General features: G+C 38.2%; 1 protein-coding gene and 1 pseudogene across 1 annotated transcript in view; one reads left to right on the top strand and one right to left on the bottom strand.

Moving 5' to 3' along the window:
* Positions 1 to 5,890: 5,890 nt before the first annotated feature.
* Traf3ip2-ps1 (Traf3 interacting protein 2, pseudogene 1) lies at positions 5,891 to 6,973 on the bottom strand (annotated as a pseudogene).
* A 1,709-nt stretch (positions 6,974 to 8,682) lies between these two features.
* The window catches only part of Skint10 (selection and upkeep of intraepithelial T cells 10), a 42,795-nt gene continuing 29,447 nt past the window's right edge, over positions 8,683 to 22,030 (top strand). Inside the window, exons 1-3 of the mRNA XM_056985551.2 lie at positions 8,683 to 9,166; positions 14,053 to 14,176; positions 14,273 to 14,353. Of these exons, the coding sequence (XP_056841531.1) occupies positions 14,278 to 14,353 (76 nt within the window). The 5' untranslated portion in view covers positions 8,683 to 9,166; positions 14,053 to 14,176; positions 14,273 to 14,277. The remainder of the gene's footprint in view (positions 9,167 to 14,052; positions 14,177 to 14,272; positions 14,354 to 22,030) is intronic.

Raw genomic sequence — 22,030 nt, 5'->3', positions numbered from 1 at the left:
ATATGCTATGTATTATATATTACACATTCTATATTACACATTGCTTGTTATATGTTGTATGTCATATGTCACATGTCATATATACCAAAATATATTAAATAACATATAACACATATTACATGTGACACTTTACATATTATATTTTACATATTATATATTATAAACAATATTATATAAAATATATATTTAATATATTTGTTATATATTATATAATATATTTTTTTATGATATATAATCATATATCACATGTTAAATGTCATTTGTCACATGTTATGTGCCATATGTCTTATAACATAATACATTTATATGGTATATTCATAAAAGTATTCATATATATTATATATTTTATGAATAATATGTTGTATTATATATAAAATATAAAACAATGTTTTTATTTATATAATGTTTATATTAATTTTAAAATTATGAATTATTAATTAATTAGAAAATATATTAATTCTCAAAATATGGTATAGCAACTGTTTTATACATTTATATTATTTTGTCTATTGCAACTAATCTAACAATAAGTTAAAGCACTGGGAAGATTTTAATAGGTTAGACACAAATAATGTATTATTTTGTAAAAGGAACTTGGTTATTTATGAGAAGACATGAAGGTCCTTGGACTAATACTATATGGAAAGTAAAGGATGAATGTATTTCAGGAAACAGTGATAACTAGATCTATAAGCTTCCTACCCCAGAGGTAACCTTTCCTCTTTGTGAAAAACAAAACAAAACAAAACAAAACAAAACAAAACAAAACAATAACTTTGCATATGACGTTATGGTAGTATTTTTAATCATTAACAAAAGACTGATTTTTGTCAATTACTTATTCTTGAATCTTTCAAGATGATGACTTGATTTTAATTGACTGTGAGAAGTCAGGGGATGCTGCTCCGGGGGTGGGGAAGTGTGATCTGAGGCTTGGTGGTCCCAGGCCATCGGTTCTCAGGCTCTTAGGCATCCAGGCACCACTGGGATGCTGGGGAAGGATTGGGGGCCCACAGGGCTGGATCTAGCTTGGGGCCGAGGGAGAAATGGTGTGTGTGTGGGGGTTCTGGTTGGTCCTGCTGGGAAGTCTTTGGCTGGACTATGACAGGGTACAGGCTTCCCCTTAGTAGCCGCTGCCACTGGGAGCCCAGGGAAGCCTTCTGTGGGAGATTTGGTGGTAGCTCTGTTGTTGAAGGGGTTCTCTATGGCTCCCCACAGAGGATCCTATGAGAAGAGGCAGTCCATGGTTTTAAGGCATTTGTAGTCATGGAGGAAAGTGGATGAGTAAAACCGTATCCCCCTTGTCGGAGTGGGCCTGAGATTAAATACCTTTTGCAGGGAGGAGTGTCTGAGAAGGAATGCTTCGTTGGCTAAGCTTCCAGGCCTTTAGCTACCAAATTATAATGGAGATCTGTCTTGAGCCAACATGACCTGAGGTCACCTCCTCTACCTGTGAAGGTGCTTCTTTGGGCGGTTGTCCTTATGTGGATTTGTGATGGTCACAAATCTATGGAGAGCTGCAGGCCAGTGACTAACCTGGTTTCCTAGGAGTCAGGTGAAGCTCCTACTGTCCTTTTAGGGTCTCTGGCGTTCGAACTTCCTCAACCAGGATCCAGGGTGTCTTTCACTGCCCCACAGTTTCCTGTCACTGTTTCTGGGTCATTGTGGGTGGAACAGGAAGGAGTGGCAGTAAGAACCTCTTGTGGTATATTTCCTTTGGCTCCTAAAATTTTCAGAGGCGTCCAAGGTAGAGCTATCACTTTGTGATCATGTGCTCAGTATATGAATATATGAGAGGCATTTTATATTCAGTCCAGTTCTTGAGTCTCCAAGTCCTTATCAGTGCTAATATTCTTTAAAAAACTCTGAGTTCAGAGTCTTTTTTTTTCTTCATGGAAACCCATTGTGCTTTATTTAAAAGGGCAAAAGAAACCCTAAGGCTAGGACACTCACCACCTGCCACATTCAAGATGGTTCTCTTTCTTTTATTAGTACAATAAAGATATATAGGCTGAGCCTGGTAGTACACAATTATAATCCCGGCATCCAGGAGACTGACATGGGAGATTTTGGAGTTAAAGGCAGCCTTCGGGTACATAATTAGACATTGTCTCAAAACTACAACTTAGGAATAGAGAGATGGTTCAGCAATAAAGAACACATTGGCTCCTCAGGCTATGGTAAGCAAAAATGGTTCTTGGAACCAAACTGCTTTCTTCTGCAAGAGCAGCAAGTCTATTAACCACTGAGTTCCAACTCCTAGATATAATTTAAGATTTATTATTGCTTTACATGTATGAATGTTTTGCCTGGTGTATGTATATGTGGCATGTGGTCATCTGGTTCCCTCTGAGGCCAGAAGAGGGCATTAGATCCCCTGGGACTTGAGTTACAGATAGTTATGAACCACATTGTAGGTGCCAGGAATGGAGACCTGGGCTCCATGAGCAACAAGTGCCCTTAATTGCTAAGATAAATCTCCATCCCCCAAAATGTGTTAAAATACCCTTTCCTTAAAAAAAAATAGATATCAGGTCATAGTGTCATTTGCCTTTAATTCTACTACTCAGGAGGTAGAGGCAGGTAGATCTCTAAGTTCAAGGCCAGCCTGATCTACAGAGTACTTCCAGAAGGTCTAAGCCTATAAGTGAATTGATTACAAGCTTTTGTTGTGCAAACCTTGTTCCTTAATTTAAAAACTACTGGTTAAATAAAACTGGCTACAGCCAATTACTGGAGGGCTTAAAGGTAGGTGGGTTTGGAATTACCTGGTGGGGAGCAGAGAAGAGGGGGGTGAGAGAGGAGGGAGGGAGGAGAAAGGAGAGGCAGGAAGGGAGGGAGGGAGGGAGGGAGAGAGAGAGAGGGAGAGAGAGAGAGAGAGAGAGAGAGAGAGAGAGAGAGAGAGAGAGAGGAGGGAGGGAGGGATGGAGGGGGAGAGGGAGAGGGAGAGACAAGATCATGAGGAGGAGGAAGAAGGAGAGGTGAGGAGAGGCAAGGAGGAAGCTGCTACAAGGGGAGATGGACTATGAGCACATGGCTAGGAGAAACAGCAAGCATTGGGGGGAACACCGCTGGGGAGGTAGCCAGGCATGCTGATTGCAGCCTCCCAGTGATTGTCAAAGCAAAATAAAATAACCATAGTCTGAGTCTCATTTATTTGTAAGCTAGTTGGGGATAAGCTTAAATTCGTTGAACTACATCTTGGCCCACATTATATTGGGCATAGAACCAAAGTATATGAGACAAGTTATCGGGTAGAGAGTCAAAGCCTTCCTAAAAACATGTAGTCTTTGAAGTTACCACAGAGCAAACATCAGACACTGATTGAGACCAACCAACTGCAGCACTGGGGAAAGGTGCAGCTCTCCTGAAGGCTGCTTCAGAGCCGCAGACTACAGAGAACTTCAGGGAAGCTCCCTCCCAGCACAAGGCACAAAGCTGTGCTGAGACACAACCAGAAACACAGAGGCTGGATTTACAACATGCATTTCTGTTACAGAAAAAAAGTCTTTTCTAAGGCTCAAAGCTATTTTTAGCTGTGATTGTGTATGTACAGTACAGAATAAGCATTCTCATTTTGAGAGAAATACCAGAGTAACAAGGTGTGGTGGGACTGAAGAAAGACAAAGCACGGGACAAATAAATAAATCCTGTAGTTCCAAAGCTGGCATCTAGTGTTGGTGATGTGATATGGCCACCAGACACAGAACAACAAATATTTAATTACACTCACTCAAGCAAACTAAAACACTCAAATATATAAAAAGTAGAGAGTAGATCATCAGTATTTGTCATATTTGCAATGAACTAGGAAAAGGAAGAAATGAGTTGATAGCTAATCAACATGTTAGCTGTGTAATATGACTAAGTTTTATGCAAGTTGGCTACATTTTACATACTTAAATTTGTGCTTTGTAGGTAATTCTCCTACCACAAAAAAGGTCATATACAAGGTAAGACGTGCAAATTAGCTTGATTGTGGCAATTCAGATTTCGTATGTCAAATACTAACTTCTATTTGTATACCTTAAATCGACAGTTTTAGTTTACCAATTATACTTCAATAAATCTGAAAGAAAAAACCAAATTGGTTTTGTGCAATGTTAGGTGAGGGGATTTCCGTCATCCAGGAACAAAGCTGCTAGACTGACTTTCATAGAGGCTTTCTGTTTCTGGTGCTAACCTACCTTGGCGTGGTTCAGGCTTGCTAATTTAAATTATGCAATGTGAACAAGCTGGCTGCTAGCTTAGTTCTGCCCTTCTCCTTTCCATTCACACAGTAGCATTGGCTTCCACACTATTGTTTCTGAGAACAAGGAGGGAGCAAGGTCATGCTGGCATTTTTGCATTGGTTAAACTACATTTGGGTGAGTAATCTAATCCTTTGCTTACAATGTGATGGTTGCTATTTGTAGGGTACAGTCTGTAAATTATTTTTCAATCCTAATTTTTCTACTATATTGGCTTCTACTGTGTATTGTTCAACAAGAGAAGTTTTCTCATGGACAGCTTGAAGAAAGCCTGCAAAAGTCAATACTTAGCATTTCACAGTTATTTCAAAGGCAAACAGATGCTGATAAAGGTAGTTTCAGAACACATGTTGTCTTCTCTTCTTTAGGATGTTAAACACTAATAAAAACAGAATACTCAGATGCTTGTTCCTCTTCAAGACAACGATTTATCCTTATTTTCCCAGATGGTCCAAACTATTTAAACCAGATTCCTTCAGTTTCAACATGCTACCTTGTTAGAAATCTAAGATGCTAGATGGCAGTGGTGGACCAATCTGATAATTACAGAAAGGACACATTCTAACCCTACTTGTAGGTGTATATCTGTATTAGAAACAGGTACAAATTTTTTAGAATAGCATACTTTTTGGTCAGCAGTGTTCATTTTTAACTACAGATTTGTAATGTAGCACCCCAAGAAGAGATCATGAGAAGCACGCTTATATTACCTCCTCAACAAGATATGTTTTTATGTTAGTTATCTAACTCAGTGAAGATGAACTGCTCTTTTCTGTGTGGAAGAAGTGATCCAATATAAGTAATAGAGGACGATCTGTAGATGCTTAGTCCTTACTAATGAAAGATGTGCAACCAATGGATTCATAGGAAGAGAAGGAGTGAAAATATATTTTGTTTTAACTTTTGAGGTCAGAAACCTTCTCTCCTTCATTAAACAAACACTAGAGTTGTTCCAAATAAAGGCCAATTGACATCCATAAGTTGCAGCACTTAGTTCATTTGATTGTTGGGGGTTCCCAACCAATAGCAAACCTTGGACAACTGTGATAATAATACATGACTATGATCAGACCTTTTGCCAATGTTGATAGCCATAGTCACATGTTTTTTGGACAATATATTACCTTAGTCTAATTAAATTCATTTCAGAGTTTAAGTAACAAGCTAGTCTATATGAAAGTTATCATAAGTCAGTGTAAGTCTTCATGGTCACTTAGTCTCTGTCAGAGATTTAATTGCTTTAAATAAAATTTTATTTTCATTTAATTACTTGAATATGAGTCAGTGTGATCTGGGAACACACAAGCATCTGGCCAATATATTGAAGTAGTTGAAGTGATAAGAGACTGTGGTCATGTATGCTTGCTGTCAACCCCTGTAGTGTCCACTCACTAAATAATGGAAGCCCAGAGTAGACACACAGACTCAGTAGGACATAGGTCCCTTATGTACCTTTCAAAGGTAGGAGATACAGAACTCCAAAGTATTAGGAGACAGGGAACTCTGCAAAAGAGGTATTCTGGGTCCTGAGTATCCCTACCCACAGGAGTCATTAAGAAACAACGTTGCGAGCCATCAGCCAGCCTCAGCTAGAAGAATATGGTAAGAATGGGGTTCTGTTGATCTGCAGATTACTAATGTCACAAGGGTATCATCTATAGGGCAGGCAGGGGACTGCAGGAAGGAGCCACTTACCCTTCCTCTTGGGACAACAATGTCAGTAATTTTGTTTTTTCTTTTCAATTTTTAGAGTAGCTAGAAATTAGTTCAAGAGTGTTCTGAAGTCAAGTGGGCACATGCTTCTTCTTGGCATTTGGGAAGAGCACAGAGATGAATCTGAAGTTCACGATTCCTTGTTTTACGAACCCAACTTGCATCATTCCATGAATGTGAGCCATGCTCATCCTCATCCAGTTGTGACTAAGTGCCTTCTACAATCTGTTTGCCTTTGGGGCTGGTTGCTATGATTATCATCACTGTCTCTTCTTCAAGGCAGTACTTCACCTACTTAATAACATCTGTAATTCTGATACCAACACAAAGTTCATGAACTTCACTACCTCATGGCTGTGTCTATAGAATAAGTGATAAATCTTTCTGTACTTCCTCTGGCAAATTGGTAGCAGTTAGAGTTCATTCAGTTAGGAAGTTCCTAGGTGGTAGCAAGGGGTTTTAGGCACAACATCTGGGGGTGGAGCCTGGAGACCCTGTGGTCTCAACTCAGCAAGATGATCTGAGGACTCTTGGGGAGCTCCAGCCTTGTTAGGTGGTAGTAGGTGATAAAGCTGGTACACAGGAGACTGAGGAAAGAACAACCCCTGTGTAGGTCTCTCTTCTGGATCTTGGGGACTGGGGTAATCAAGATGGTCCTCTGTACAGGGTGTGTGTCACTCACCATTGCTTCAGGAAGGTCTTAGCCAGGCAAAGCAGGCTATATGCCTTGCTGATAGGCACCCAAGGGCAGCCGTGGCCATATTGCACATGGTTATAGAACCAAGACTATCATACTAATAATTCCATGGAACCTGAGGGGACGGATTGGGTGGTAGATTCTGTGTACATGTAGGATTCCTCAGAGGCTAGAAAGGTCCTGTAGGTAATATGCAGTGGCAAGGGACAGTGGCCATTCCAATTGCCTGATGCACAGGACATCTTGGGGCTAGGAATTCATACTCAGTGTCTATCATGGGCATATGTGGGGCTGCTCTGTTCCTGTTGATCATGGTCTCTTGGCTACCCTAGAGGAGTCTGTCAAAGCATTAGTCCAGCTTGGGTCTGATTTATCTAAGTCATAGAGTAGTTCCTTTTAAAAGTGCCCAGAAACTTATAGGATCCCTGTCACATGTTGCATATTCAAGTGTTTCTGCTACAAAGGTCTATATGAACAGTTACAATACCAAACAAAAACCTGTATTGTACATATTAACATATTCATTTGTACATCTTTGTAAACTTATCTAAATATCATAGTGTTGTGGGGTATTCACTAGACAAGACTGCTTGGACATGGGTTTATGCCAATAGAAAGTCTTTATTAGCTGGCCGGTGACTAGTACCCTCAGTGCTTGGGATCCCAGTGTAGCACTGAGCCTTTCTCAGGGTGAATTTTAAGCACAAAAACTATGCTCTTGGTTGACATTGTTCAGTTAACAAGAATGGTTAGCCAGAAGTGGAACTACAGAAACCAATAAGCAAGGTTAGTACAGTATGTTAGTTAGTATACAGTTTCCTAGAACTATGGATTTGATATAGTAGGCCTTTGTTTTAGTTTTACCAGGTGGTGCCTCAGTCTATGTGCTGAGTTTTATAGCCTGAGAAGTACTTCCATCAAAAAGTCAGTTAGTATATATCATAAATATGCATTTTGAAAATGATTTAATCAACTTTCATGTTAGATGCTAGCTTGAGCCAAGATAGTTCAAGCCCATCTTTGGCATCATAGAATGACTCTGCCTCAGGAAAATAAATAAACAAATGAATATTAGATCTTTGAGAAAATAGATATTTATGGATAATCAATATCCTGAGCTTTCCCCCAAAATTATATATGCACTATACCAACTTCCCTACAAAAATCTGTTTAGATTTTGAAATTAAGTTTAATGTATAGGTTAAAAGTTAACAGTAAATTTATAAAAAATACTTTGTCAATCTATGAGTTATGTGGTTCTTTAACTTCTCTAACCAATATTTTATAATTTTCATTGTGTGAATTTCATCCTCACTTTATTAGACTTTTTCTATGTAAGTATTTTTGGTGCTATATTTATAAATTATATTTTGACATATTTAATAATTATATTTTATATTTAATGACCTAATTATAGTACTCAATGCCAAATTTATTTTGTTTCGTGTGTGTGTGTATGTGTGTGTTTATATGTTTGTATGTTTGTGTGTGTTTATATGTCTGTGTGTGCTTATATGTGTGTGTATTTGTGTGTGAGTGTGAGCTTGTGTGTATGAGTCAGAGGCTAACATTAGGTATTTACCTCAATAACTTTCCATTTTGGAGACAGGGTTTCTCACTGAACCTCAAGTTCACTGGTTTGACTAGATTGGCTAGCCAGCAAGGCTTTGGGAACCACCTAGCTCCACTCCTACACCTAACAATGAGATTACAGGTTGTGTCCCCACGCTCCACTTTTATTTGCATTCTGGGCATGTGCACAGACCATTCTGTAGTGAAGGCTTCTCAATTAGAATATCCCAGCCCACATATGACAATTATCCTTTTTGTTTATGACAGGTTTCTCTACCTCCTACGATTTTATCAGAAGTGAAACAACTGCAGAACTTCCTCATTAAAAGTTCCCTCAGTTTCCATAATCCAGTCCATTAGTTCTTCATGTCTTTAGTCGTTTCATGGGTATTGCCACTCTATAAATTTCTGGTTTACCACATTATTACTTTAGTGTAGGAGAAACTATCTCTCAAAAGTTAAACTTTGAAAGAACTTAACAAACATTCTTCATTGCTTTAAATATCAATTTTTATTTAGATACCACTTCATTTTAGAGAATAAGAGATAATTTATTTTGTAGCCAAATATTAATGGCCATGGACCTGGAATACATATTTAGTTGAAACTGCTGGTAACAGTTTGGTTAAGTCACAGGATAAAGAAAAACATAAATCAAGATACTTATATATTAGTGGCAACATCAGGTAAGTGGGTTACAAGCAACGTGGGAAAAATTCTTCAGTCCTAAGATGCTATCTGATGAAGCCTTTGGGTTGGTGGAGGCTATAGGTCTGTTTACATGTTCTTATATTTTTATTTTATTTTGTCTCTATATAGGTATGTACATGTGAGTGCTGGTCCCTGCAGAGATAAAGCTGGAATTACCAGTGGTTGTGAGATGTCTGAAGTGGGTGCTTGGAATTGAATCTGCAAGAATTGAACTTGCAAGAGAGTATGTGCTCTTAGCCATTGAACAATCTTTCTAATCTCACTGTCTACACATTATTAAAAAGGAATTTACTAATAGCCACTAGAGTGTTAAGTCAAACACAGACTGGGTAATATATGCCTATTTAGATGGGTAAACGAATCCCAAGATAATTGGCTCTGGACCTGCACCATTTCTGCTTTATATTATCAGAGAAATTTTAACCATCAATTTTAAACGTCTATAAAATTTTGTAGATATTTAACACAGGTAAAGATTTTTCCTTGAGAATTTCAGTTAAAAAAACTTCAGTCTACACAGAGAATCCATTCCAGTCTTAGAATTTGTTCATGAAATGTTCTTTATAGAAAAATAATCTCATCAAGGATTATGCAAGGCACTAGTGATGTAGATCTTTCAAGTCTTTTTAAGTGTGGGAAATTTTCTAAGTTCTTTCTTGAGGATTATAGGAGAAGCATATTAGAGTCATACCAGTTTAGGTTTGTATAGTTTCTTTTCTGATTAGACATACAATAGTTTAGCTTGGGCCATCAAATATGATTATCTCACCCACTAGATATTGGTATATATAACGTTTCGTTAGAAATTTTGATTGATTGAAAAGGTGTCTACCATATTTTTCTATTATAAAGTTATCTACTCTCTACTACTTTTATTTATAACTATTTTGTGGGGTACTCCATTTTATATTAATCAATTAATTTAGATTCCAAATGTTGCTCCCCTTCCCGGTCCCTCCCTCACAAAGTTTTTTCCCCCTCCCCCTCCCCTTCTCTGAGAGGGTGGGTTACCTATGGGATATCTCCCTACCCTGACACATCAAGTCTCTGTCAGATTAGGTGCATCCTCCTCCATTGAGGTCAGAAAGAGCAACTATGAAGATTGAGCTGCCTGTCTGCTACATATGTGTGAGCAGGGGTAGGGGTAAGGGAGGAGGTTGTTTCAGTCCGTATATGATTTTGGTTTGTGACTCAGATTCTGAGAGCTCCCAGGAGTCCAGGTTTGTTGACTATGTTTGTCTGCCTGTGAATTCCCCATCTACTTCTGGGCCTTCAATCCACCTCCTCCATAAGTATCCCTGACTGCTGTCTAATGCTTGGCTGTGGGTATCTGCTTCTATTTCAGTCTGGTGCTGGATAAAGCCTCTCAGAGAACAGTTATGCTAAGCACCTGTCTGTTAAGTATAACAGAGTATTGTTAGTAATGTTAGAGATTGGTGCTTGCCTATGGGTGGGTTCTGACTTTCACCAGTTATTGGTTGGCCTTTCCTTCAGTTTCTGCTCCATTCCTGAATTTTTTAGACAGGACAAATTTTGGGTAGAAAATTTTGTGGGCAGAGCTCTGTCCTTTCACTGGACAGAGGTAGCCTGTTCAGGTACCATGTCCTTACTATTAGGCATCTTGGCTAAGGTAACCCACAGTGGGGGCACTTCATTGTTACTACAAGTTTTATGTACTAGTTTTGTGTTTGTGTTTTTTTTTTGCTAAATTAATTATTAGCATCATAGGAGAAAATGGAGATTTCTAATATTATGAAAAATAATTAAATCATATTTGTTAAACCATTTTAGGGCTGACTTTACTCAGGACCCCTATGATTAAAAAATGAGGACAAATACAATGGGATTTTGAAGGAAATGAGATGAGACTCACCTGAATACACCATGAATGAATGGGAGTTTATAGCCAGGGACAGATTAATGTTAGTGGATAAAGAATTTCTAAGAGTGAATCTAAGAGGGATGAGGAGAATTCTGACTGAATTGTACTGACAGAATTGTTTCTTGCTATCAGACAATGTACTGGGTGACATAAGAGGGACCACAGCAGATATTAAGGTATCAAAGATGGAAATCCCTGTTATATTGGCTTGGAAGATTTTTTTCCTAAAACCTTTATAGCAAAGTGAATAGATGATTGCAAGAGGTTTAGCAACCTGAGTGGATTTTGGTTAAGAAGATGATTCTGCAAATTAATTTCAACTTTTTATTATTTTTAACTTGATATTTTATTCTAAGAAAATCATTTTGCCTTTTCCCATTTACTTTTTCTTTTGTTTATTTAAAGCTGTTTATATCAATTTTAACTCATGAGTGTTTTTATTGGACTGATATAATCCATTGTTATATTTATTTCAAAACTAATTTATCCCTATTTCAGCCAGAGTGAGCCCCAAATCCACATGTGTTTCTTTTATTCTAATTCCATGGTCAACTTCTTCTTTTCATACTTTGGCACTGGCATTAGTTATTTGCCCAGACAACCATGGGCCATTGAGTGTAATAATATTTAAAGAACCTGTCAGGTGCTATATATGTTCAGTGCTCCTGAAATGTTGTTGCTCTTAGGCTCTCTCAACAGATACAGCTAAATATCTCAGTCTGTCTGTTTCTATCTGTTTGTCTATGTATCTATCTGCTTCTGTAGTGATTGATCTGCTCTGATTCCCTGGCAGCAATGGCGCAAGTTCCTCACAACTTGCCCTAATGCTCTAATGCACACACATGCAGCCTTATATTTAATATGCCTTAATCTTCTCAATGGATTGGCCTCTCCTAAACTTCAATGCTGCTAACATCTACTTTTCGATACTTCCGAGTTACTACTTACTAAAATATATATTCCATCTATGCAACCCTAGACCCAACCAAGGCCTCTCTTCTCTGGCTCTTACATTATTAGTATGCCTCCTTTCATGCCACTCTCAAGTCTGGATCTTATTCCTTTTGTGGCATGGCAATTCTGCTTATTCCTCAGTCCCCTTGCCTATGAATCCTAAAGTCTCGCCTCTGTCTCCCTGTCTAGCCATTAGCACCTGCAACCTTAATTACCAATCAGAACCAACTGAGGACAGGGACCCTCGGCATCTTACAAGTAAAATTCTCCTGTGATTTTTGGAAACCCATAATTCAAGCATTGAACTAAATCCACAATATACCCCCACTTTTTTCCAATAAAAGGTCTTTTTTTCCCTCAAATATAGGTATAACAGTTATATAAACTATAAGGTATGATATACACTAATAGCACCCAGCCCATCTGTTTTGTCAATTTAGGTATACCACTCTAACATCTATCCTAACTTAAAGAGTTTACAATTATACACCTGAATTATGTTTTGATTTTAACTTGCATTAATATCTGAAAACCATCCTTTTAAATCTACATCATCTTCCTTAATGCTAAACAACTTATGTTTGATTATGAGATTTTAACTAGTCTTCTACCCCATCAGAGATCCAAGAACAAACTAAATATAACCTGAAAACATAGGGAACAGAAAAAGTTGGGTTCCAAAATTTAAACATTGACTACATAGACAGTCTCCTATTCCTCAAAACATTGGATAATCTGTCTTTAACCTTCTAGCCACAAACCATCTGACAGACCTTAAGTGAAACAAGAATTATGAAGGACTAGCTTACTTTGTCTTGGCAGAGCTCAGATGTCAACTATACCCATCTTGTGTCCTTCCCTGTACAGTATTTTTTTTTTTTGTCTGTAGATGAATGAGGGCAATTCTTGCCCAGTGGCTACCTTGCCACAACTTAAACAACTCTAGATGGAGGTTATGATGATCAATATTTTCTTTCAACATTGAAGGGAGTACTGTCTGGAGCAGACATGTTTCTTAGTCAAAATCTAATAATAATTAAATGATTATAAATGCCATATTTTGTGGATTTCTTATACTTTTGAAGACTACATAAAGTATATATGAACTGTTAAACCATGAATATTCTTAGTTATTCCTAATTGAATAATATTAAAAATACTTCATTGTAATGAAATGAGAATCTAATATAATCATGAGTTTACTCTCTGGCTCTTAACCCACGTTACTTAATCATCCTATATAGTGTATAATAGCAGCTATAAAAGGACTGGGTCAAAGCCTTGCATTCTTTTTTTTTTTTATTAACTTGAGTGTTTCTTATTTACATTTCGAGTGTTATTCCCTTTCCCGGTTTCAGGGCAAACATCCCCCTAATCCCTCTCCCTCCTCTTCTTTATGGGTGTTCCCCTTCCCAACCTCCCCCCATTGCAGCCCTCCCCCCAACAATCACGTTCACTGGGGGTTCAGTCTTAGCAGGACCAAGGGCTTCCCCTTCCACTGGTGCCCTTACTAGGCTGTTCATTGCTGCCTATGAGGTTGGAACCCAGGGTCAGTCCATGTATAGTCCTTAGGTAGTGGCTTAGTCCCTGGAAGCTCTGGTTGCTTGGCATTGTTGTTCATAAGGGGTCTCGAGCTCCTTCAAGCTCTTCGAGTTCTTTCTCCGATTCCTTCAACCGGGGTCCCGTTCTCAGTTCAGTGGTTTGCTGCTGGCATTCGCCTCTGTATTTGCTCTATTCTGGCTGTGTCTCTCAGGAGCGATCTACGTCCGGCTCCTGTCGGCCTGCACTTCTTTGCTTCATCCATCTTGTCTAATTGGATGAAAGCCTTGCATTCTTAAGTGAGTTGTGTAGGCACAATGCCTATCTAAAAGTAACAATATTAATTTCAAATTTTAATCAATAGACAAAGAGTTCTACCAATGAAAACTTGAAACCTGTCTTAATATATAAATTCTGTACCAATGTGAAAAAATATAACTTCAATTTTGCACCAAGACAGTACCCCCTTTATGGGTACTGATTTATACTGGTTGTATATATAGATGGTGTGAAGTGTTTCTATTTGTTTCTGATTTTCTGAAGGAATTATTTAGACTGACTTTGTTCTGAAGTAATTGTCTAGGTTTATATTGTTTGGTTCCATAAACGCACAATGAAATTAGTTTTTCTGTGTCTGACTTGTTTTACTAAATATAATGTCTTCCAGTTCTATTTGTTTTGCTGAAAATTATAGTATTTCATTCTTTTTTATGGATGAATAATACTTCCTTTAGTGAAGTTATTATTCTGAAAGCACAGAGCCAAGTACAAAACAAGACAGGACTCTAGAAGAGATCACCTCAGAGAAGTGGCACCAGTCATTGATACTTTTCCTTGCAAGGGAAATTTTCTCAAAAGGTAGGATTTCAGAATGGCCTTTTGTTGCTCTTCTCACTGTTGTCATGGTTATTACTGCCCCAATTTTGATAGCACATTTTCAATCTAATTTTTCAGGTGTGATGGAGTCTTCAGCTTCCTGTTTACCTGGATTCTTCTTGGTCTTCCTTCTCTTACAGATCACAGTACTCACCCAAGGTAGAGACACCCTCCCACTTTTATTGATGAGATTTGTCCTAGGACAATTTATATATTACGAGGAATTCTGCTTACTTTCTTCCAATACTCTTAGTTCCCTTTAACCTTTGTCACTCTCTCTCCTCCCAATTTGTTCCCTTCTCACATTTATGCTTTTTTGCATTGTACTGTAACTCATTGCTTTGTAACCAGGACCATCTGTGTGGCCACATGTTTCAGATTATCTGCTGGGGCATGGTGGACTCACAAAACTGAAGACAATGATTATCTCTGCCTTAAAATCCACCAATAGTTCAGCATGAAGGGATAGGGTCCCATGTGTAATTCCCTGAATGAAAAAAAAGCAGTTTCAGCCTTTCTTTTCTTAATTGATTATTTTATTTAGTTACTTTTCAAATGTTATTCCCTTTCCAAGTTTCCTCTCTGCAAAATCCCTATTCCATTCCCCCTTCCTCTGCATCTATGAGGGTTCTCCCCTACCTACCCACACACTCCTATCTCACAACCCCTAGCACTCTTCCATGTTGGGTCATCGAGCCTCCACAGGGCCAAGGAGCTCCCCTTCCACTGATGCCAGAGAAGGCAATCTTCTGCTACATATGCAGCTGGAGCATATTCTTTGGTTGTATTCTTTGGTTGGTGGTCTAGATCCTGGGAGTTCTGGGGTGTCTGGTTGGTTAATATTGTTTATCTTCCTATGAGTTTAGAAACCGTTCAGCGTCTTCAGTCCTTCCTAGTTCCTTCATTGGGTTCCTGTACTCAGCCTGTTGGCTGACTGTGAGCATCTGCATTTGTATTGGTCAGGCTCTGGCAGACCCTCTCAGAGGACAGTTACACCAGGCTTCTGTCAGTAAGCACTTCTTGGCATCAACAATAGTGTCTGGGTTTGGTGTCTGCAGATAGGATGAGGGCAGTCACTGGATGGCCTTTCCTTTAATCTTTGCTCACTCTTTGTGCATTCCTGCATTTCCTTTAGACAGAAGCAATTCTGGGTTAATATTTTTGAGGTGAGTTAGTAATCTCATCCCTCAACCAGGACTTGTGCCTAAGTATTGGATATGGTCTCTATAGGTTCCATCTCCGCTTTATTGGGTATTTCGGCTAATGCCACCCTTGTTGGGTTCTCAGAACCTCTTGGATCTCTAGCATCTGGGACTATCTGGTGGCTAAACAAGTTCACCATCTCTCGACTGCTACATTCCTCTGTTCAAATTCCTGACAATCTCTCGCCTCCCCTAATCCCTCAGCCCTCCCTTGTAGGATGTCATATAGATGAAGGCAGGTACAAGATAGAACGAGGCCTGTTATTGGATGAGGAGGAAGGATGGGTGGGAGAAAAGTTTTAGAGAGAGGAAGAGAATGGAGGGGGGCAGAAGAAACCACTGAGAGAAAATGGAGGCAGATGTTAAATTTCCTTTCTGCACATTTACAGGATGTTATGGATATTCTTAGGGATGGATGTGAATAAAACTTTGAGTGTCTAGGTGGGCAATTATATCTTATCAATTGGATCAGAGGTTATTGTGTTGTATGTTCTTTCACATGCCGATTTAAGTTCAAGAGAATATGTGGCAGCTGGAGACATTAGACTGCCACGGAATTGAGATGTATATTTCTGGCATGGTGGCAACCTGCCTTGGGAACTAGATGGGTAGAGAGGTTGCTGCCAGGCTCAGAGAGAAGTCATTGGCAGTGTGATATGGGATGGAGCAGAGCAGGTGAGATGCTTTGCTGACTGAGATTAAGATATCTATCAGGTATCTTGGGACACTGCAGTGCCAGACTTAGTGGGGGTAAAAGACACATTTTTTTAAATATAATTTTACAGAAACACTCCCTGTCTCCTCCCACACCTGATCCTGTCACCTTTTCCTTCTCTGTCCTCTCTCCTTCCCAGGTTCCTACCTTCCTCTACCTCCCATATTTATTCAGTTCACCCTTCTAAGTAGTACTGAAGCATCCAGATTTTGGTCTTCCTTCTTCTTGGGTTTCATATGGTCCATTAGCTGTATTGTGTGTATTCTGAGATTTTTGGCTAATATCCACTTATCAGTGCGTATATACCATGTGTGTTCTCTTGTATTTGGTTTGCCTCACTCAGGTTGATATCTTCTAGTTTTATCTATTTGCCTGCAAATTTTTTGAAGTTGTTGTTTAAATAGCTGAGTAATACTCCATTGTATAAATGTACCACATTTTCTGTATCCATTCCTCTGTTGAGGGACATCTAGGTTGTTTCCAGCTTCTAGCTACTATAAATGAGGCTTCTCTGAACACAATGGATCATGTGTCCTTATTTTATCTTGGAGCATCTTTTGGTATATGTCCAGGAGTGGTATATCTGGGCCCTCAGAACTATTTTGCATTTTCTGAGGAATCACCAGACTGATTTCCAAAGTGGTCTTTCTAGTTTAGAATCTCACCACCAATGGAGGAGTGCTCCTCTTTTCCCACATCCTTGCTAGTATTTGGTATCACCTGAAATATTTATCTTGGCCATTCTTACTGACGTGAGGTGGAATCTCAGGGTTGTTTTGATTTACATTTCCCTGATGACTAAGGATGTTGAACATTTTTCTAGGTGCTTCTTGGCCATTTGAGATTCCTCAGTTGAGAATTCTTTGTATAGCTCTGTATCCCATTTTAAAATAGGTTTATTTGTTTTTCTGGACTTCTTGAGTTCTTTGTATATGTTGGCTATTAGCCCTCATATCAGATGTAGGGTTGGTAAAGATCTTTCCCCAATCTTTAAGTTGCTGCTTTGTCCTATTGACAGTGTTCTTTGCCTTACAGAAGCTTCTAACTTTTAGGAGATCTCATTTGTCTATAGTTGATCTAAGAGGCTGAGGCATTGATGTTCTGTTCATGAAAAATTTCCTTGTGCCCATGTTTTTGAGGCTCTTCCTCTTTTTCTCTTCTATTAGATTCAGTGTGTCTGGTTTTATGCAGAGGTCCTTGATCCATGTGGACCTGAGCTTTGTACACTGAGATAAAAATGGATCAATTTACATTCTTCTACATGCTGACTGCCACTTGAACCAGCACCACTTGGTGCTGTTCTGTTATTTTTCCAGGGGATGGTTTTGGTTTCTTTGTCAAAGATCAGGTGAGCCTAGGTATGTGGATTTACTTCTGGGATATTAGTTCTATTCCAATTATCTACCTGTCTCTCTCGTACCAATACCATGAGGTTTTTTTTTTTTTTTTTTTTTTTTTTTTTTTTTTTTAAATCAGCATTGCTCTGTAGTACACCTTAAGGTCAGGGATCGTGAAATTCTCTTTTTGTTGATAGTTTTCACTATCCTGGTTTTTTTGTTATTCCAAATGCATTTGAGAATTGCTCTTGTTATTTCTATGAAGAATTGAGTTGAAGATTTTATGGGGATTGCATTGAATCTGTAGATTGCTTTCGGCAAGATGGCCATTTTTACTATGTTAATCCTGCTGTTCCATGAAAATGAAGGAGCTTTCCATCTTCTGAGAACTTCTTCAATTTCTTTCTTCAGAGACTTGAAATTCTTGTCATACAGATCTTTCACTTGCTTGGTTAGAGTCACACCAAGATATTATATTATTTGTGACTGTTGTGAAGGGTGTCATTTCCCTAAACTTTTTCTCAGCTAGTTTATCATTTGAGTAGAGGAAGGCTACTGATTTGATTGAGTTAATTCTATATCCAGCCACTTTGTTGAAGTAGTTTATTAGCTATAGGGATTCTCTGGTGGAATTTTTGGGGTCACTTAAGTATACTATCTTATCATCTGAAAATATATCAAGATATCAAGTGATATCTTGACTTCTTCCTTTCCAATTTTGAGCTCTGGCTAGAACTTTATGTACTATATTGAATAGATAGGGAAAGAGTGTGCAGCCTCGTCTAGTTCCCGATTTTAGTGAGATTGCTTCACATTTATCTCCATTTAGCTTGATGCATGCTATTGGTTTTCTACTTATTGCTTTTATCATTTTTAGGTATGGGCCATGCATTCCTGATCTTTCCAAGACATTTAACATTAAGAGATGTTATATTTTGTCCAAGACTTTTTCATCATATAATGAGATGATCATGTGGTTTGAGTTTTTTATGTAGTGGATTATGTTGTTGGATTTCTGTATACTGAACCATACCTGCATGGCTGGGATGAAGCTTATTTATTCATGATGAATGATCATTTTGGTGTGTTTTTGTATTAAGTTTGTGAGAATTTTATAGAATATTGAAGCAATATTTATAAGGGAAATTGGTCTGAAGTTCTCTTTGTGGAGACTTTGTGTAGTTTAGGTGTCAACACAACTGTGTCTTCATAGAATGAATTAGGCAGTGATTTTTCTGTTTGCCTTTTGTAGAGTAGCTTGAAGAGTATTCATATTAGGTCTTTATTAACATTGATAGAATTCTTCACTAAAACCATCTGGTCCTGGACCTTTTCTAGTTTGGGGATTTTAATGCCTGCTTCTATTTCTTTAGGGATTTTTGGACTGTTTAGATGATTTTTCTGATCCTCATTTAACTTTGGTACTTGTTATCTGACTAGAAAATTGTCTATTTATTTTAAATTTTCCAGTTTTGTTGAATATAGGCTTTTGTTGTAGCATCTGATGGCTTTTTAATATCTTGTTTCTGTTGTTATTATGTCTCCCTTCTCATTTCTGATTTTGTTAATTTGTATACTGTCTCCATGCCCTCTGGTTAGTCTGGATAAGGGTTTATCTATCTTGTTGAATTTTTAAAAGAAGGAGCTCCTGCTTTTGTTAATTGTTTATATAGTTCTCTTTGTTTCATCCTTGAGTTTGATTATTTCCTGCTGCCTATTCCACTTGGGTGTATTTTCATCTTTTTGTTCTATACTTTCAAGCTGCTAATGTATGATCTCTCCAATTTCTTTATGGAGGCACTCAGAGCTATGTGTTTTCCTCTTATGTGTCCCATAAGTTTGGGTACTTTGTGTTTTCATTCGTGTTAAATTCTGAAAATTTTTTTCTTTATTCCCTGTCCAAGTTACCATTGTGTAGAGAGTTGTTCAGCTTCCACGTGTAGGTGGGCTTTCTGTTGTTTTTGTTGTTATTGAAGGCCAGCCTTAGTCCATGGTGATCTGATAGAAAGCATGGGATTATTTCAATATTCTTGTAACTGTTGAGGGTTGTTTATATTGTCAGTTTTGGAGAAGGTACTGTGAGGTGCTTATAAGAAGGTATATTTTTTTGTTTTAGGGTTGAAATGTTCTGTAGATATATTTTAAATCCATTTGGTTCAAAACTTCTATTAGTTTTACTGTGTATCTGTTTAGTTTCTGTTTCCATGATGTGTCCCTTGGTGAGAGTGAGAAGTTGAAGTCTCTCACTATTGTTGTATGAGGTTCAATGTTTGCTTTGAGTGTTAGTATTGTTTCTTTTACAAATGTAGGTGCCCTTGCATTTGGAGCATAGATGTTCAGAATTGAAAGTTTGTCTTGGTTGATTTTTCTTTGATGATTATAAAGTGTCCTTCTTTGTCTTTTTTTTTGATAACTTTTTCGTTAAACTTGATTTTATTGGATATTAGAATGGCTAGTCCAACTTGTTTCTTGGGGCTTAGAAGTGTCTGTCTCTGTCACTGAGGGATATTTCTTATACATATCAAAATTTTGGGTCCTTTTAAGTGTCCAGTTTGTTAGTCTATGTCTTTTAGTTGGGGAATCCAGTTTGTTGGTTAAGAGAAATTAAAGACCAAGGATTGTTGCTTCTTGTTATTTTTGTTGTGGAATTTTGTTTTTATGGCTCTCTTCTTTTGGGTTTGTTGTGGGAAGATTAATTTCTTGCTTTTCCTTGGGTGTAGTTTCCCTTCTTGTGGTGGACCTTTCCATCTATTATCCTTTGTAGAATTTGTAGGATTTGTGGTTGTTTTAATTTGGTTTGGTGATGGAATATTGCTTTCTCTATCTATGTTAATTGAGTGTTTTGGTGAATATGGTAGCCTAGGCTGGCATATTTTTTCTCTTAGGGTCTTTATGACATCTGTCGAGGATCTTCTGGCTTCTAGAGTCTCTGTTGAGAATTCTGGTTTAATTCTGATAGGTCTGCCTTTATATGTTATTTGACCTTTTCTTCTTACCACTTTCAATTTTCTTTCTTTCTTTTTTTGTTCTGTGCATTTAGTGTTTTGATTATTATGTAATGGGAGGAAGTTCTTTTCTAGTGCAGTCTATTTGGAGTTCTATAGGCTTTTATTATTTTTATGAGCATCTCCTTTTTCAGGTTAGGAAAGTTTTCTTCTAGGATTTTGTTGAAGATATGTTCATTGGCCCTTTGAATTTGGAATCTTTGCTCTCTTCTATATCTATTATTCTTAGGTTTGATCTTCTCATTGTGTCTTGGATTTCCTGGATGTTTTGGGTTAGGAGCTTTTTGCATTTTGCATTTTCTTTGACTCTTTTTTTTGAAGACAATCTTTTTCTTTTAATCTTTATTAACTTGAGTATTTCTTATTTACATTTCGATTGTTATTCCCCTTCCCGGTTTCTGGGTCAACATCCCCCTCCCCCTCCCCTTCTATAGGGGCTTCCCCTCCCCATCCTCCACCCATTACCACACTCCCCCCAACAATCACGTTCACTAGGTGTTCAGTCTTGGCAGGATCAAGGGCTTCCCCTTCCACTGGTGCTCTTACTAGGATATTCATTGCTACCTATGAGGTTGGAGCCCAGGGTCAGTCCATGTATAGTCTTTGGGTAGTGGCTTAGTCCCTGGAAGCTCTGGTTGGTTGGCATTGTTGTTCATATGGGGTCTCGAGCCCCTTTCCTTGACTCGTGTTAGTGTTTTCCAAACAAAAAGTAGTATCTTTTACACCTGAAATTCTCTCTACTATCTTTTGTATTCTGTTGGTGATGCTTACATATATGACTCCTGATCTTTTCCCCAGGTATTCCATCTTCAGAATGGTTTCCCTTTGTGATTTCTTTATTGTTTGTATTTCTATTTTTAGATCCTGGATTGTTTTGTTCAATTCTTTCACCTGTTTGGTTGTGTTTTCCTCTATTTCTTTAAGAGATTTATGTGTTTCCTGTTTAAGGGCTTCTACCTCTTTATCTGTGTTCTCCTGTATTTTTTATAGGGGAGTTACTTGTGTCCTTTTTTTAAAAAAAAACATTTATTTATTTATTTATTTATTATGTATACATCATACAGCTTTCTGCCTGCATGTATTCCTTCAGGCCAGAAGAGGGCACCAGTTCTGATTATAGATGGTTATGAGCCACCATGTGGTTGCTGAGAATTGAGCTCAGGACCTCTGGAAGAGCAGACAGTGCTCTTAACCTCTGAGTCAACTCTCCAGCCCCTCTTGTGTTCTTCTTAAAGTCCTCTATCATCATCATGAGAATAGATTTTAGATCAGAATCCTGCTTTTCATGTTGGGATATCCAGGGCTTGCTGTGGTGGTAGAACTGGGTTCTGATGAAGCCAAGTAACATTGGTTTCTGTTGTTTATCTTGTACTTTCCTCTTGCCACATGGTTTTCTCTGGTGTTAGCTGTACTTGCTGTCTCTGACTAGAGCATGTCCCTCCTGTGAGCCTGTGAGCCTGGGTCTATCAGCACTCCTTGGGGTTAAGCATTCTCTGTTTGGGATTTGGGTATAGGATAGTGTCTACTTTTTGGTACACATTCAAATGGAAAGAATCCGCTACTTGGCTTGGAGGTGG

The sequence above is a fragment of the Rattus norvegicus genome, chromosome 5 (assembly GCF_036323735.1).
Source record: "Rattus norvegicus strain BN/NHsdMcwi chromosome 5, GRCr8, whole genome shotgun sequence".
In the NCBI taxonomy this organism is placed as follows: Eukaryota; Metazoa; Chordata; class Mammalia; order Rodentia; family Muridae; genus Rattus; species Rattus norvegicus.
This window is presented reverse-complemented; position numbering and strand designations above follow the sequence as displayed.